We start from the raw sequence: 16,456 nt of genomic DNA, 5'->3' as shown, positions 1-16,456 counted from the left end.
AATGGATGCTAAAACAAGGTCCATCCTTCTGCTGCATACTAGAAACAGCGTCAAACCAAAGATAGACATTACCTCAGAATAAAATGTTTCAAAAAATTTTCTAAGCAAATGGTCCCAAGAAGCAAGCTGGTATGGCTATTCTAATGTATAAAAAATAGACTTCAAACCAAAATGAATCAAAAGAGACTAGGAAAGATACTTCATACTCATCAAAGGAAAAATATCCACCAAGGTGACTTTTTAATTCTCAGCATCTAGGCCAAAAATGCAAGAACACTCATATTTGTAAAAGAAACATTACAAAAGCTTAAATCACACATTGACATCACACATTAATAGTGGGAGACCTCAATACCCCACTCTCCCCAACAGACAGATCACTCAGACATAAACTAACAGAGAAATAATGGAGCTAATAGAGCTTATGAGTCAAATGGATCTCACAGCTATCCTTCTTACAGAAGATTTAACACAAACTTCAGGGAACATTCTCCAAAACTGACCATATACTCAGTCACAAAGCAAGTCTCAAGAGATACAGGAAATAAGCCCCTACAACCTACCAGACCACCACTGATTACAGCTGGATTTCAATAACGACAGAAACAACAGAAAGCCCACAAACTCAGTAGAAACTGAACAGCTCTAAACTGAATGACTCCTGGGTCAAGGCAGAAATAAAGAAGGAATGAAAGACTTCTTAGAATTCAATGAAAGCACAACATACCCAAACTTACAGGACGCAATGAAAGCTGTGCTAAGAGGAAAATTCATAGCACTAAATGCCTGCATAAAGAATTTGGAGAGATCTCATACTAGCAATGGAACAGCACCCATGAAAACTCTAGAACAAAAGAAGCAAATGCACCCAAATGAAGTAAACAGCAGGAAATAATCAAACCGAGGCTTGGAATCAACAAAATAGAAACAAAGAGAACAATACAAAGATTCAATAAAATCAAGAGTTGTTCTTTGAGAAAAATCAAGAAGATAGACAAACTCTTATCCAAACTAACTAAAAGGCAGAGAGAAAATATCCAAATTAACAAAATCAGAAACAAAAAGGGGAACAGAACAACAGATACTGAGGAAATCCAAGCAAACATTAGGTAAAGCTTCAAAAACCTGTACTCCACAAAATTAGAATATCTAAAAGAAATAGTCAAATTTCTTGATAGATACACTTACCAAAGTTATAAATAATTTAAATAGACCTATAATCCCTAAGAAATAGAAGCGGTCATTAAAAGTCTCCTAACCATGGGGCAATGATGGCACACACCTTTAATTCCAGCGCTTGGGAGGAAGAGGCAGGCGAATCTTGGTGAATTCAAAGCCAGCATGGTCTAAAGAATGAATTCCAGGACAGCCAGAGCTGTAACACAGAGAAACCCTGTCTTGAAACACAAACAAACAAACAAAAATGTCTCCCAACCAAAAAACGTCCAGGGCCAGACGGTTTTAGCACAGAATTCTACCAAACTTTCAAAGAAGAGCTCAAATTATTCCACAAAACAGAAACAGAAGAAATGTTCCAAATTCATTTTATGAGGCTACAGTCACCCTGATACCCAAACCATACAGACTCAACAAAGAAAGAGAATTACAGAGCAATATCTATCATCAACTGAAGAATGGATAAAGAAAATGTGGTACATTTACACAATGGAGTATTACTTAACTTATAAAAACAAAAGACATCATGAAATCAACAGGCAAATGGATGGAACTGAAAAAATCATCCTGAGTGAGGCAACCCAGACCAAGAAAGACAAACATCATATGTACTTACTCATTAATAGATATTAGCCATTACCTAAAGAAGAATCATGCAATAATCCATAGACCCAGAGAAGCTAAACAAGGAGGGATCAAGGTGGGGACACTTGAATATCCCTGGGAAAGGTAAATAGAATATATTTTGTGGGTGGGCTAAAGGTGAATGGGGATGGGAAGAGGAAAGATCAGGTTGGGATAGAAGGGGAGAGTACTGGAAGAGAGATGACTGGGACATTTAAGGGTGAGGTAGAAACTTAGTGCAATGGAAACTCCCTGGAATCTATAACAATGACTCTAGCTAAGACTCCTACGAATAGGGGATTCATAGCCTGAACTGGCCATCTCGTGCAACCAGGAAAGATTTCTAGTGGAGGGACTGGGACACCAACCCAGCCACATAACCTTCAACCTACAATGTTTCCTGCCTACAAGATGTATTGGGGTAAATGTTGTGCAGAAATTGTGGGAGTGGTCAACCAATGACTGGTCCAGCCTGAGACCCATGCCATGAGAGTGAGCCCACTGGACACTGCCTGAACACCAGAACCCAGTGCTAGATGGCCCAGAGACCTAGAATTGACCAAAATATGACTGGAGAAAGAGAAAAGCCAATGTAATGACGCCTAATGATATTCTGCTATACTCATAGATTGGTGCCTAGCCTCATCAGAGAGGTTTCACCCAGTAACTGATGGGAACAGATGCAGAAGAGACCTACCCACAGCCAAACATTAGGCAGAGCTTGGGGAATTCTGCTGAAGAGAAGGAGGAAGGATTGTAGGAGGGATAAAGGACACCAAAAGAAAACCCACAGAATCAACAAACCTGGGTGTAGTCGGAGGCTGCTTGTCCATTTCCCAGCCGACCAGACCCAAAATAATCACAATGAACTATATTATTACAACACTGCTTGGCCTACTAGCTCATGCTTCTTATTATCTTAAATTAACCCATTTCTATTAATCTGTGTATTGCCACATAGTTGTGGCCTACCAGTAAGGCTCTGTCTGATGTCTGGCCTCTGTCTCCTGCAGTGGCTAAATGGCATCTCTCTGACTCCACCTACTCTCTCTATATATCTTTCCCAGCCTGGCTATATTCTGTTAAGCCACTGGCCAAAAGCAGTCTCTTTATTAACCAATGGCAATAAAATATATTCATAGCATGCAGAGGGGAATCCCACATCACCTGGGGTCTCTGGGGCTCATAGACTCAACTGACAACCAGGGAGCCCACATGGGACTGACCTAGGTCCTCTGCATACATGTTACAGTTGTGTCGCTTGCCCTTCATGTGAGACTCCTGACAGTGGGAGCAGAGGCTGCCTCTGGCTCTTTGTCCAGCTTTTGGGACCCTTTTCCTCATACTGGGCTACCCTGTCCAGCTTTAATATGGGGGAGGTGCCTAATCTTACTGCAACTTGATATGCCATGTTTGTTTGATATCTTGGAAGGCCTACCCTTTTCTGAATAGAAACAGAGGAGGAGTGGATGCAGGGAGCGGAGAGGGGCAAAGGAGAGCTCCCTAAACCTGCTTAATGTTGCAGATTAATGATTTTTAAGTGACAAATGTCCTTGGAAATAAAAAAACAAATAGGAATCCAATCCCTCAACCCTGCCAGGCCCTACACATTCTTCTCCAGTGTCTAGGGAGGTAAATGCAGTCCTCACCCCTCACAAGGAAGCTCTGCAACAGATGGAGACCATTACAGAAAACCACAACCATTGGAGTTATGAGTCGTGGAGCCCTGCCTCACTTCTAAGAAACACTCACACACCTAAGACTCAGAGAATACTGCAGTAGAGGACGCAGACAGAGTGCAGGAGACAGAGGACCAGAGATTTTAAGTGTGATGGTGTCTGCCGGTAATGTCAGAAGCTACAGCTATAAAGTCTTAGCAACATAACTTCCTAAACTGAACAAGGAAAATAGACATGTCAAAGTGGATGGGGGAAAAACCATGAGGCGTTGACCTACCCACACAAATAACTACAGCAATTCAAGAACGCTGAGAGCAGGATAAATGGTCTGCCCTTAAAATAAACATGCAAGTTGTGCCTAATGTATAACTTAATATATACACATATATTGAGAAATATATGCATACATATATATATATGGAATAAAAAGAAGGACATGAACTTGGAAGACAGCAAGGAGGGTGTATGGGACTGTTTGGAAAAGGGGAAAGGAGTAAGCTCAATAAATAAATCTTTTTTATTTAAAAAAAATCATTTTGGGTCTGGGTTACCTCACTCAGGATAATGTTTTCTATTTCCATCCGTTTGCATGCAAAATTCAAGAAGTCATTGTTTTTTACCGCTGAGTAATACTCTAATGTGTATATATTCCTCACTTTCTTCATCCATTCTTCCGTGGAAGGGCATCTAGGTTGTTTCCAGGTTCTGGCTATTATAAATAATGCTGCTATGAACATAGTTGAACAAATACTTTTGTAGTATGATAGGGCATTTCTTGGGTATATTCCCAAGAGTGGCATTGCTGGGTCCAGGGGTAGGTTGATCCCAAATTTCCTGAGAAACTGCCACACTGCTTTCCAAAGTGGTTGCACAAGTTTGCATTCCCACCAGCAATGGATGAGAGTACCCCTTACTCCACATCCTCTCCAGCAAAGGCTATCATTGGTGATTTTGATTTTAGTCATTCTGACAGTGAGCCTATAATTCGTGATCCTAGAGAAGCTAAATGAGAAGGTGAACCCAAAGAAAAACATATAGTCATCCTCCTGGATATTGGAAGTAGTCAAGATTGCTGGGCAAAAATTTGGGAACTGGGGGTGGGATGAAGGAAAGGGGAGATGGAAAGAGAAAAGTGAGAAGGGGAGGATGGGGAGAACTTGGGAGAATGGGATGGTTGGGATAATGGAAGGTTGGATATGGGAGCAGGGAAGTATATATCTTAATCAAGGGAGTCATTTTAGGGTTGGCAAGAGCCTTGACTCTAGAGGGGTTCCCAGGGGTTCAGAGACATGTACCCAACTAGGTCCTTGGGCAGCTGAGGAGAGAGAGCCTGAAATGGCCCGATCCTATAGCCATACTAAAGAATATCTTGCATATCACCATAGAACCTTCATCTGGCGATGGATGGAGATAGAGACAGAGACCCACATTGGAGCAATGGACTGAGCTCCCAAAGTCCAAATGAGGAACAGAAGGGGGGAGAACATGAGCAAGGAAGTCAAGACCACGAGGGGGGCACCTACCCACTGAGACAGTGGGGCTGATCTATTAGGAGATCACCAAGGCCAGCTGGACTGGGACTGAAAATGCATGGGATAAAACCGGACTCACTGAATATGGTGGACAATGAGGGCTGCTGAGAAGCCAAGGACAATGGCACTGAGTTTTGTCCCTACTGCATGTACTGGCTTTGTGGGAGCCTAGCCGGTTTGGATGCTCACCTTCCTAGACCTGGATGGAGGGGGATGGACCTTGGACTGCCCACAGGGCAGGGAACCCTGACTGCTCTTTGGACTGTAGAGGGAGGGGGGAGGGGAGTGAGCAATGGGGAGTGGGGGGAGGGGAAGGGAAGCAGGGAGGAGACGGAAATTTTTAATTAAAAAAATTTAATAAAATAAAATAAAACAAATCAAACAGGGCTGCAATTGTTAAGCAGGAACCAGTGCCCATTCTCACCTAACACAGTGTAAATACACCCACTGTAGGAAACCTATGCATGTGTGATTACAAGAACTGCACCTCCAAAGCCCAGTCTCTCAAGCCAGCTGCATGGAAACTGAGAGAGCAAAGGAAAAATGAACAGTATTCCTACGCTGCTGACCTCGATGCAATGACTGCAGCTATCCCAAATTATAATTGTGTTGTACAGCAATTTGAGCCATCTTGTCTGAGGCAGGGCAGTCACCAGGTTAACTATCCTATCTTAAATTCAAAAGAGGTAAAGGTGCTAACTGTAAGGACGCGACAGCCAGCCCTCACTGATGGCACTATGTTTCTCCTGCCCAGAAATGAGCTGCTCTATTCCAGCCATTAGAGTGCTCAGACCTGAGTAATAATTTACATAGGTCCCGTGTGATGACTAAAGAAACTTAATATGGAACCAGGCATCCCTTAAGGGCCATTGGCCTTTTGCTCTGGAATGCCTGGAAGATCCAAGTGGCCTGCAGGTGAGATAGAACAGGATAATGGCGGTGAGGTATTAACAGCTGCCTTCGCTTCTGGAAAACCTCACTGCTATGGAAAGGAGGAGGAAACAGTCTTTTATTACTAGAGAGAGAAGAAAAAGACAACTGAGGGGAGCAAAAACAATTTTCTTGCCCAGCTGTGAATCCTATGGCTGTTTGTAATGCATACCTTTCTGATATCTGCCCTTACCCACACCCCCCTAACCACCACTTACAGCATGGTAGAAGGTAGCAGTCCTTCTGCTAGGTAGGAGAGCTGGCCCCAGGGTCTTGACACCAGAAGACTGGTCCTGCCCCTCACCAGTTGCAGCATTCAGACCAAGAGGCCCTGCACCTTGCCTGGGCAGCACAGTAGAGATGACCCCATTGGCAGGGGTGTGGGTGAACAGGCCTGAAGGCATGGGAGTGAGGGAGCTAGCCCCACAATCTGAGACACTGCGGTGTGGATGAGGGAGTGATGGCACCCACACCCCCACCCACAATCTGTGACACTGTGGCATCCACACCCCCAGGAGCCTTGCCCCTCGCCACCTACTGCAGGCGGGAAAGCTGGCCATGGGGCCACGAGAGTGGGAGAGCTGATCCCGCCCCTCCCTGGCTGCAGCACTGGGGAGAGCAGGCCCTGCACCTTGTCCGGGTAGCACAGTAGAGCTGACTCTGTTGCCAGGGGCACGGATGAGCTGTCCTATGGGTATGGGTGCAGGAGATCTTACCCTGCCCCCACTCCTCCGCCATGTGGTACACCGGTGAGGGAAAGATGCCCTCCCCATACTACCCCCATCCCTTGTCACCTGTGGCAGGCAAGAGAGCAGGCCCCAGGGTCACAAGAGTAGGAGAGCTAGCTCCGCCCCTCATCAACTGCAGGACATAAGAGAGCAGGCTCTGCACCTTGTCTGAGCAGCACACTAGAGCTGACCCTGTTGACAGGCACAAGTAAGCTGGCCCTGAGGGAATGATAGTGAGCTAGATGGCCCCACCCTCCCATCTGCCATGTGGTGGCATGAGCAGGGGAAAGATGACCCCCACTACCCCTTACCTACTGTGGGACAATAGTCTTAAACCCTGCAAAGATTTGTCACTTGTATTAGTTTAATAAAATGATGATTGGCTAGTAGCCAGGCAGGAATTATAGGTAGGGCGACCAGAAAAGGAGAATTCTGGGAAAAGGAAAGGGTCAGTCTGCAGTCATCACCCAGACACAGAGGAAGCAAGATGAGAATGCCTAACTGATAAAAGTACCAAGCCATGTGGCTAACACAGACAAGAATTATGGACTAAGATATAAGAGTTAGTTAATAAGAAACCTGAGCTAACAGGCCAACCACTTTATAATTGATGTAAGCCTCTGTGTGTTTCTTTGGGACTGAATGGCAGTGGGACTGGGTGAGACAGAAATTTCTGTCAACACTGGCCACTTACAGAAGGCAGGAGAACTAGCCTCGGGACCATGAGGGCAGGAGAGCTGGCCCTGGCCCTCACCAGCAGCAGCACTAGGAAGAGTGGATCCTGAACCTCACCTGGGCAACTCAGCTGACCCTAGTGGCATGGGTGTGAGTGAGCACCCAGATGGCATGAGAGCAGAACAGGCCCCACCCCTTGCTGCCTGATGCATTAGGTGAACTAGCAGGGCAATGCTGGAGAGTTAACCCTGGTGGTGAGGATGAAAGAGAACTGGAGGGCTAACCAACCCAGTTACCACCCAGGGCCAGAACCAGGGCTAACGGTTGGCCCAACCCAACATCCATCCCGTCTATGAAAACTGCTGGAGCACATGAAGGGACTGATCCTGCAGACTCAAAGCTGCAGGATCTCAGTGACACAGGGCAACAACAGGACATCCGAGAAAAGCGAGGGCCTAGTATTGATAGTGTAGCAGAAGCCAGAGGCCTTGAACCAGGCCAATGACTCACTGTAACCCTTGCAAGTAAAGGTGTATGGACTAAAGGGTACACTGTGCGGCTCACTCTGTAACATCACAGCTTCCACAGTGAGATTTTTTCTTTTAAATTTTATTTTACTGGGGAGGGGCTGCAAGGGCAGAGGGCAGATACAAAGGGACAGGAAGATGAATGGGATAGGAATGTGCAATGTGAAATCCACAAAGAATCAATAAAAAGTTTTTTAAAAAGAATAAATTCATTTACTCTAAATTTGAATTGAGTCTAAGTCTCTGATTTCTCCAGTGGATTTGAACACCACAACACTAACATGATATCAAATGAACAGAAAGTACCAAGCCTTATAGTACCTGGGCTACTCATATCAGTACATGGTGTTGATTCTGCCAAAAACTGGACTCTAAACCCTACTCCTTGGTTGCCAAAATAACAAGGCACACACTGGAAAAGAACAGTGCTCTTGTCTCTTGAAGAATATTTATGAAGGTGAATACAGTGAACAAATAAAATCAGTGGTAGAAAAAAACAATACAAAAACGTGTTTCCTTGTTGCCCCAGGCAAATCTGTTGCTTAAACAGTAACAACAGAATCTAATCAGTAAACCTCCCCGCTGCCAAAATTATAAGAGCAACTTGCCTATTTAAAAATGTCACATCTCCCATCTGATATAAATATTTGCCTTCTGCTTACATTCCTGAAGTGCAATACAAATTAGGCCACACACTGAAATTCACCTTGGCACAAAGTATTTAATTTCTTTCTTCCTTTCAAGTGACCCAGATTGTACATTATGAAAATTGGGAAACCCTGGTGGCCTTTTGGTGATTAGAATAGATCACTGCAGACTGAACTGACTGTCGGCCATCAAGTCACACATCATTTCACACAAGAGACAGTCTTAACTATTTCATTCAAGTCCACTGAGACTTGGGTCAGCCTCAGTAACTGTTTATACATCAATGGAAGACCTCCTGCTATCTAGTTTCTGGAAACATAATACTAGTGAGATCTTTTTATTCATTTTTTAAAAGAAAGTAATAAACCAGGTGACTGAATAGCATACTTGGAAAATGTTTTTAAAATTAACAATGACACAAAAATTAGTAAAGGTTGATGTAAAAAAAATATTAAATTTACTAGCCACATTGTTTTATTAGCTTATCATCTCTCTCTGATATACTTGCCTGGTGTTCAGCACTGTTAAACAAAATAACTATTAGCATTAGTGATATACTTTCTAGGTTCTTGTTGTAAGCAATCCTGATCATCTTCCTGTAAAGAAAGATGTTGGGGCTGGGACAATGTGACTCCCTAATTAACAGCTGTTATCCCATGTTACACTGGCAGCATTCACCATCTGACTTGAACACAGTCAGGTGGACTGCACTGATGCTTATACGGGCTGTCTCAACCCTCTACAGACAGCTTTGGAAAAATCCACAATAGCCACACAATGAGCAGCTCCTGAAGTACATTCGCTCTCCAGCAAAACACTGTCGGTCTCACTGGAAGAGCCCTAGAGAGCTTTGAAGCCTGGAGGGCCAAGGCTCTCGGATACCCTCAGCCCTGGAGATACAAAACTGGCCCTGCCTAGGCCTACACTTATAAAACTAAGAGTCCTGGTACCCTAGGCCTATACAAGAATAGCTGAACCAACAAGTGGAGCAAAGGGACCCACTCATCAGAGGCAGCAGGAGAGTTACAATTCTAGAGGGTGCTACATGCTGCTGCTCCCTCCTGTCTGTGACTGCAGATCACTGCTACCAAATGCTAAAGGATATAAAAATCTGCCAAATACCACCACTCACAGAGATTCTCCTCAGCTATCCAGTTTCTATTGGGGAGAGCAAAAGAACACCAAGACACACGACTGGTGACAAGTACAGACCTTCTCACTGCAAGAAGGAAGTGAGAAACTGTACCACAATAATGCCCACCTATAACACTGATTTTATCTTGTAAATGTTTTGTATAGACAAGAACCAGTAGTCTCACAGTGTCCAGCTCAAACAATAGCTGAATGGCTAAAAATGCAGTGCGTTTCTCTGATGACTAAGGATGTGGAGCATTTCCTTTAAGTGTCTTTCAGCCATTTTAGATTCCTCTGTTGAGAGTTCTCTGTTTAGGTCTCTACTCCATTTTTTTTTATTGGATTATATGTTCTTTTGATGACCAATTTCTTGAGTGTTTTGTATAATTTGGAGATCAGACCTCTGTCTGATGTGGGGTTAGTGAAGATCTTTACCCATTCTGTAGGCTGTTGTTTTGTCTTATTGACCGTGTCCTTTGCTTTACAGAAGCTTTTCAGTTTTAGGAAGTCCCATTTATTAATTGTTTCTCTCAGTGTCTGTGCTGCTGGGGCTATATTTAGAAAGTAGTCTCCTGTGACAGTGCGTTCAAGTGTACTTCCCACTTTCTCTTGTCTTTTTCTACTTCCCATGTAGATTAGATCCATGTATGTCTCTCTTGAGGTCCTCTTTGATGTCTAGGTTCCCTGGGATTATGATGTGTAGGCTGGTTTTCTTGGCTTTATGTCTAAAAGCCACTTATGAGTGAATACATATAATATTTGTCTTGTGGGTCTGGGTTACCTCACTCAATATGAAGTTTTCTAGATCCATCCATTAGACTCCAAATCTCAAAATGTCATTATTTTTTTCCTGCTATGTAGTACTCCATTATGTAAATGCACCACATTTTCCTTATCCATTCTTCGGTCAAGGGGCATTTCGGTTGTTTCCAGATTCTGGCTATGACAAAAAATGCTGCTATGAACATAGTGGAGCACATGTTCTTGTGGCACGATTATTTAACAGTTTAATTTATTCCGAATTTGGGGGGAAGGAAAGGGATAGCTCTATTTCACATAGACCAAAGGTTTTATAAGTTTCAAAGGGCTTTAAAAAAATTAAATAATAAATAAATAAAGGGCTTTAAAAACTGAGTAAAAGTCTTTGCTTTTCAAAAAGAAATTTCACAACTTCAGTTTTTCTTACATCAAGGGAGATAAGGTTAAGGACTGCCCAAAATAACAAAGCAACATAAATCACTTGAAGTTTCTAGAATGCGGTTACACAGTATGAAAAAGAGAGCGAACACATACCCGTGTTCATCTGGGGCTCACTCTCTTCCTCCATGTCCAAATCTTCTAAGTCCAGGAAGTTGTCTACCTGCAAGAAGATTGAGATTATCTTGCATATTAGACACAAAGAAAGGCGATGTAGTCAGGGACCCATGCACACAGCTGCATCCTAGACCTGCTTTCCTGTGGCCTCTCCAGGCCCAGTTAAAAGCCCTTGTGTGCATCTGCTTTCCCATCTGTAAGAGCACAACATTTGGAAGCCCAAGGTTTTAAAACACAACAGCCTGCTCTCTACAGAGAAAGAGAAAACAGGCTGGGGTTTCTTGTGAGTGACTCTGTTTTAAATTTTCTTCCCAAAATTTTTAACACCACTATCAGAGGAAACAGCAGTCCCCAGCTTTGTGTGTTACTGCTTGTGAAGAAACCAGTGATGGAGGTGGTGGGCCACCATCCTTCTGCACAGCATGCTCTCTGACAACACTCTGGAGACCAGACAGAGGAAGCTAAGGAGAACAGGAAGGAAAAATCCATTCAAAACAAAATCATGCTGCCGGGGAAATCACAGGAGAGGTGAGCAGGGCAAAATATCAAGTGTTCTCTCTTTCAGGCAAATAAAACTGAGAATTACTTCAAAGGTAAAAAGCCCAGCATATGACCTTCCCAGGCCCAATAGCTGCATTTCAATGAAGAACTATTTCACATGAAATAGCGCTTCCCACCGCACAGTGACAATGAGGCATTTCAGGGGACTATCAAAGCGTGTAAATAAGAAAATGTTAGCACATGGCATAGAAAAAAGTCATAAGGTTGCTATCCGTTTTATGCTCATAACCTAAACATAGACATAAAAAATACCTTAAAGTTACAAACTGAGATTCCTTAACTGCATTCAAGGCAAGCTGTGTCTTTCTGTCCTAAGCTGATTATGGATCATGCCTACCCCGTAGAAAGCGAAAACAGTAGCTTCCATGACTCTAACCTGGTAACAACAACTATTACTCAGCAGGCAAATGCAAAAGCAAAATTCACCTTCCATGTGACAGTTTCAATATTCAAATTTGAGAATCAGTTACATTACAGCATCTTTCTCCTTAATGAGTATGCTAAAATTCCCTTCCCATTTGTTAAACCTCGGGGGGAAAAGATCCAAAACCCAGTCAAGCACAAACAGTTTAAGATGTTCCAACACCAACTTAAGAGAGAGAGAGAGAGAGAGAGAGAGAGAGAGAGAGAGAGAGAGAGAACATTTCAAGACTAAAATGTGGTGAATCTCCAGTTTTGTGCAAAGAAAAGCAAGAGCCTAACGTTTGTCTATTGGTTTGTATGGAAGTTTGAATAAGAGCTGTCTCCCATAGACTCTAGTAATTGAATACTTGATGTCAGTTGTTGATGCTGCTTGCTAGGTTTAGGAGGCAAAGCCTTGCTGGAAGAAGTCTGTCACTGGAGGTGGGCTTTGTGACTGAAAAGCCTTGCCTGCTTTCTAGTTCACTCTCTGCTTCCAGCTTGTGGCTGAAGATGTGATTTCTTGGCTTCCTGCTACCTGCTGCTTGTTATTGTGCCTCCCGCCATGACAGACTTTTATCTATACACTCTTTCTTTCAAAGTTGCCTTGGTCATGGGGATTCATCACAGTAACAGACAAGTTGCTAATACAGTTCATTTGTTTATGTGTGGTTGTCCCAAGGCAGATAACTGGGTCTGGCCTTACCTTGACCTTTCCAGCCTGGGTCATGTCACCTTGAAGGGAACTGCCAACTTGCTGGCCTTCATCAATCACTATCTGAAATCACAGTAAGAACACAGTCAGGAAATAATAGTTTCTATTCCTAGCATTACCTGAAAGATTCTCTAAGCTACAGCAATGGTGCAGGAATAGGTTTCAGCAAGTCTAAGTGTAATTCTGGTACCCTAGACTCATCCAACATCTAGCAGGTGAGCACAAGCTTAACTCCAGCTTGTGTACAAGACAGACAGCTGCTCCACCTCCAAAGTCCTCCCCACAATGAACCTCTGATACACAAATAGAGACTGCTGCTATAATGTTGTCAAGCTACAAGAGGACAGGGCAATATAAAAATTCTAGGCCTCCCTATATTTAGTATGATCTCAATCATCACCAGTAGAATGTGAATCATTTATGAAAAGTGACTCATATCTCATCTAGCATCACTAGAAGCAAGCTCTAAGAAAATGAATTATAAACCTCTGTTCTATATTTCTATCACGGAGACTTCTGACCCTTATAAAAACAAAATCTAGTATAATTCTGTCCATAATATCACACAGAAAACACTGCAAACAAAAAAAAAGAAATTCAAATGACTTAAAAAATTAATCAAAGACCAGGCAGTGGTGGTGCACGCCTATAATCCCAGCACTTGGGAGGCAGAAGCAGGCGGATCTCTGTGAGTTCGAGGACAGCCTGGTCTACAAGAGTTAGTTGCAGGACAGGCTCCAAAGCCACAGAGAAACCTTGTCTCAAAAAACAAAAACAACAACAACAAAAAAAAAATAATCAAAACTCAGCAGCTTATAAAGAGAACACTATGAATTATCATTTCTTGATAATTAATTATGATAGCCAAAGAGATGAATACTATTGATGACATTTTGATGATTAGAAAACACCATCTAATATCTATAAGCCAAATCTTAGAAAAAGCAAGATAATGGCTTCTACTTTAACTCTAAATATGATAAGTTTAGGACAGGAAAAAGTAAGAAAAAAAGAAGTAGAAAAGGGAACTCTCTTATTAAAAACAAAATATATAATTTTATAAAGCATTTACACATGGCAGATCCTTAAGAAGCTTTTACCAAAAACTGAGGATTATCAAACACTGGCATGTAATGGCTTAATTCTCAACAAAGTGCTGTCACAATGACTTCTTCTATGAACATAAGACAGAAGTACCTGGTTATCTTCTGAGCATTCTGATGAAGTATGAGGAACGACAGCTCTATTTCTAAAATGATGTTCATGTGATTCCTTTTTATGGGTCAGTTTTTTAGTGATAAATATATTTTCTGACAAATCAGTTCCACATGCTCCCCTTCTGGCCACATTATTCTCTGAAATGGTAAGTTATGAATTATTAAAAACAGCCACTGTTATCAGATTGTTTCTTTTGTGTTTACTAAATATCTTTTGTCCCCCTCCTCCTCAAAAAAGAATACTTCTTAAAGCACTATGTAAGTGGAAGTTTCTTATAGCCATAACTACTCTTATTTTTTTTTTTTTTTTTTGATTTTCGAGACAGGGTTTCTCTGTAGATTTTGGTTCCTGTCCTGGAACTAGCTCTTCTAGACCAGGCTGGCCTCGAACTCACAGAGATCCGCCTGCCTCTGCCTCCCAAGTGCTGGGATTAAAGGCGTGTGCCACCGCCATCCGGCCCATAACTACTCTTTTTTTTTTTTTTACTTTCCATTGTCATGTTGTTGTTTTTTTTTTATTTAAGATTTCTGTCTCTTCCACACCTCCCCCTCCCCCAATCAAGTCCCCCTCCCTCATCAGCCCAAAGAGCAATCAGGGTTCCCTGCCCTGTGGGAAGTCCAAGGACCACCCACCTCCATCCAGGTCTAGTAAGGTGAGCATCCACGAAACTGCCTAGGCTCCCACGAATCTTAGAGAAGCTAAATAAGAAGGAGAACCCAAAGAAAATCATATAGGTTTCCTCCTGAATATTAACCTTCATCAGGCGATGAAAGGAGACAGAGACAGAGACCCACAATGGAGCACCGGACTGAAATCTCAAGGTCCAAATCAGAAGCAGAAGGAGAGAGAGCACAAGCAAGGAACTCAGGACCGCGAGGGGTGCACCCATACACTGAGACAAGGGGGATGTTCTATCGGGAACTCACCAAGGCCAGCTGGCCTGGGTCTGAAAAAGCCCGGGTTAAAACCGGTCTCGCTGAACATAGTGGACAATGAGGACTACTGAGACCTCAAGAACAATGGCAATGGGTTTTTGATCCTACTGTACCATAACTACTCTTAAATACAGATAATACTCCTTCAACATCTGATGAATATTGTCTACTATATACCCAGCACTATATCTTACCATTGTTAAAAAGTTCAAGGAAGCACAGTTTCCTCAAGATTGTGAGACATTATTTGCCTCATTTTCCCTTAAATTTGGAATATTTTTCCTCATATGAAAGCAACGTATGTATATTTTTAAGAGTATGAGAAAAAGAGCAAAATATGAAACTCATCCCATTAGTTCTACACAGCAGAGTAACTAAACAAAATGTTTAGAAGCTATCTGTTCATCTCTTTTTTCAATTTATTTATTTATTAAAGATTTCTGCCTCCTCCTCGCCACCGCCTCCCATTTCCCTCCCCCTCCCCTATCAAGTCCCCCTCCCCCGATCAAGTCCCCCTCCCTCATCAGCCCAAAGAGCAATCAGGGTTCCCTGACCTATCTGTTCATCTCTTATGTATCCATGTACTTCTAAAACTCAAAATAGAACTCAAACTAAATACTATGGGTTGCCAGTAGTTTTGTTGTTATTGAATATTATTCTACATAATAGAGAACTCCATTATTGAAATGTAAGATAGTTTACTTAATCACTGTCAATTCTTCTCTTATTATTAATTTTTTTCTAGCCCAGTAACATATTCCCCTCCCTCCAGTCCTTCTCCCCAACCTTCCTTCTCTCCCTACCAGCTCCTCCTTTCTCTTCAGAAAAGGGCATGTCTTCCGCTGGATAGCAACCAAACATGGCATATCAAGATGCAATAAGACTAGGCACCCCCTCTCCTATTAAGGTTGGAGAAGGCATATCAGGAGGAGAAAGGGGTCCCAAAAGCAGGCAACAGAGTCAGAGACAGCCCTTGCTCCCACTGTTAAGAATCCCACATGAAGACCAAGCTACACAACTGTAACGTATGTGCAGAGGACCTAGGTTAGTCCTATGCAGGCTCCCTGGTTGTCAGTTCAGTCTCTGTGAGCTTCTGTGAGCCTGGGTCAGTTGATTCTGTGGGTTTTCTCTTGGTGTCCTCCCTGGCTCCCACAGTCCTTCTTCCCCCATTTCCACAGGATTCCTTGAGCTCCCCTAATATTTGGTGATGGGTCTTTGCATCTGTTCCCATCAGTTGCTAGGTGAAGCCTCTCTGATGACAATTGAGCTAGGCACCAATCTATAAGAATAGCATAGTATAAAAAAAGAATAGCAGAATATCATTAGGAATGATTTCATTGATTTTTTTCACTAGACATATTTGGGTCTATCCTAGGACTCTGGGTGTCCAGCTCCTAAGTTCTAGCCCTCCAGACAGTGCCGGGGCAGACTCCCACTGTTGGTATGGGTCTTAAGCTGGACCAGCCTCAATGTCCATGTTTAACTATTTATAATTATAAGCAATACCTCTTGCTAGGTGGTGGTGGTTCATGCCTTTAATCCCAGCACTCAGAAAGCAGAGGCAATCAGATCTCTGAATTGGACGCCAGCCTACAAATGAGTCTGCAGAATGAGTTCCAGGACAGCCAGAACTACATAGAGAAAACCTGTCCTAAAATATA

General features: G+C 42.8%; 1 protein-coding gene across 1 annotated transcript in view; it reads right to left on the bottom strand.

Annotated features, from left to right (window-relative positions):
- Iftap (intraflagellar transport associated protein) overlaps positions 1-16,456 on the bottom strand; it is a 75,985-nt gene that overhangs the window by 16,768 nt on the left and 42,761 nt on the right. Inside the window, exons 3-5 of the mRNA XM_050147113.1 lie at positions 13,840-13,997; positions 12,634-12,705; positions 10,947-11,013 (exon numbers count right to left, since the gene is read on the bottom strand). Coding sequence (XP_050003070.1) covers positions 10,947-11,013; positions 12,634-12,705; positions 13,840-13,997 — 297 coding nt within the window. The remainder of the gene's footprint in view (positions 1-10,946; positions 11,014-12,633; positions 12,706-13,839; positions 13,998-16,456) is intronic.

The sequence above is a fragment of the Alexandromys fortis genome, unplaced genomic scaffold (assembly GCF_014885135.2).
Source record: "Alexandromys fortis isolate MF-2015 unplaced genomic scaffold, M_Fortis_MF-2015_v1.1 scaffold_12, whole genome shotgun sequence".
Classification (NCBI taxonomy): domain Eukaryota; kingdom Metazoa; phylum Chordata; class Mammalia; order Rodentia; family Cricetidae; genus Alexandromys; species Alexandromys fortis.
The sequence above is the reverse complement of the archived record's forward strand: the minus strand, read 5'-3'. Positions and strand labels throughout refer to the sequence as shown.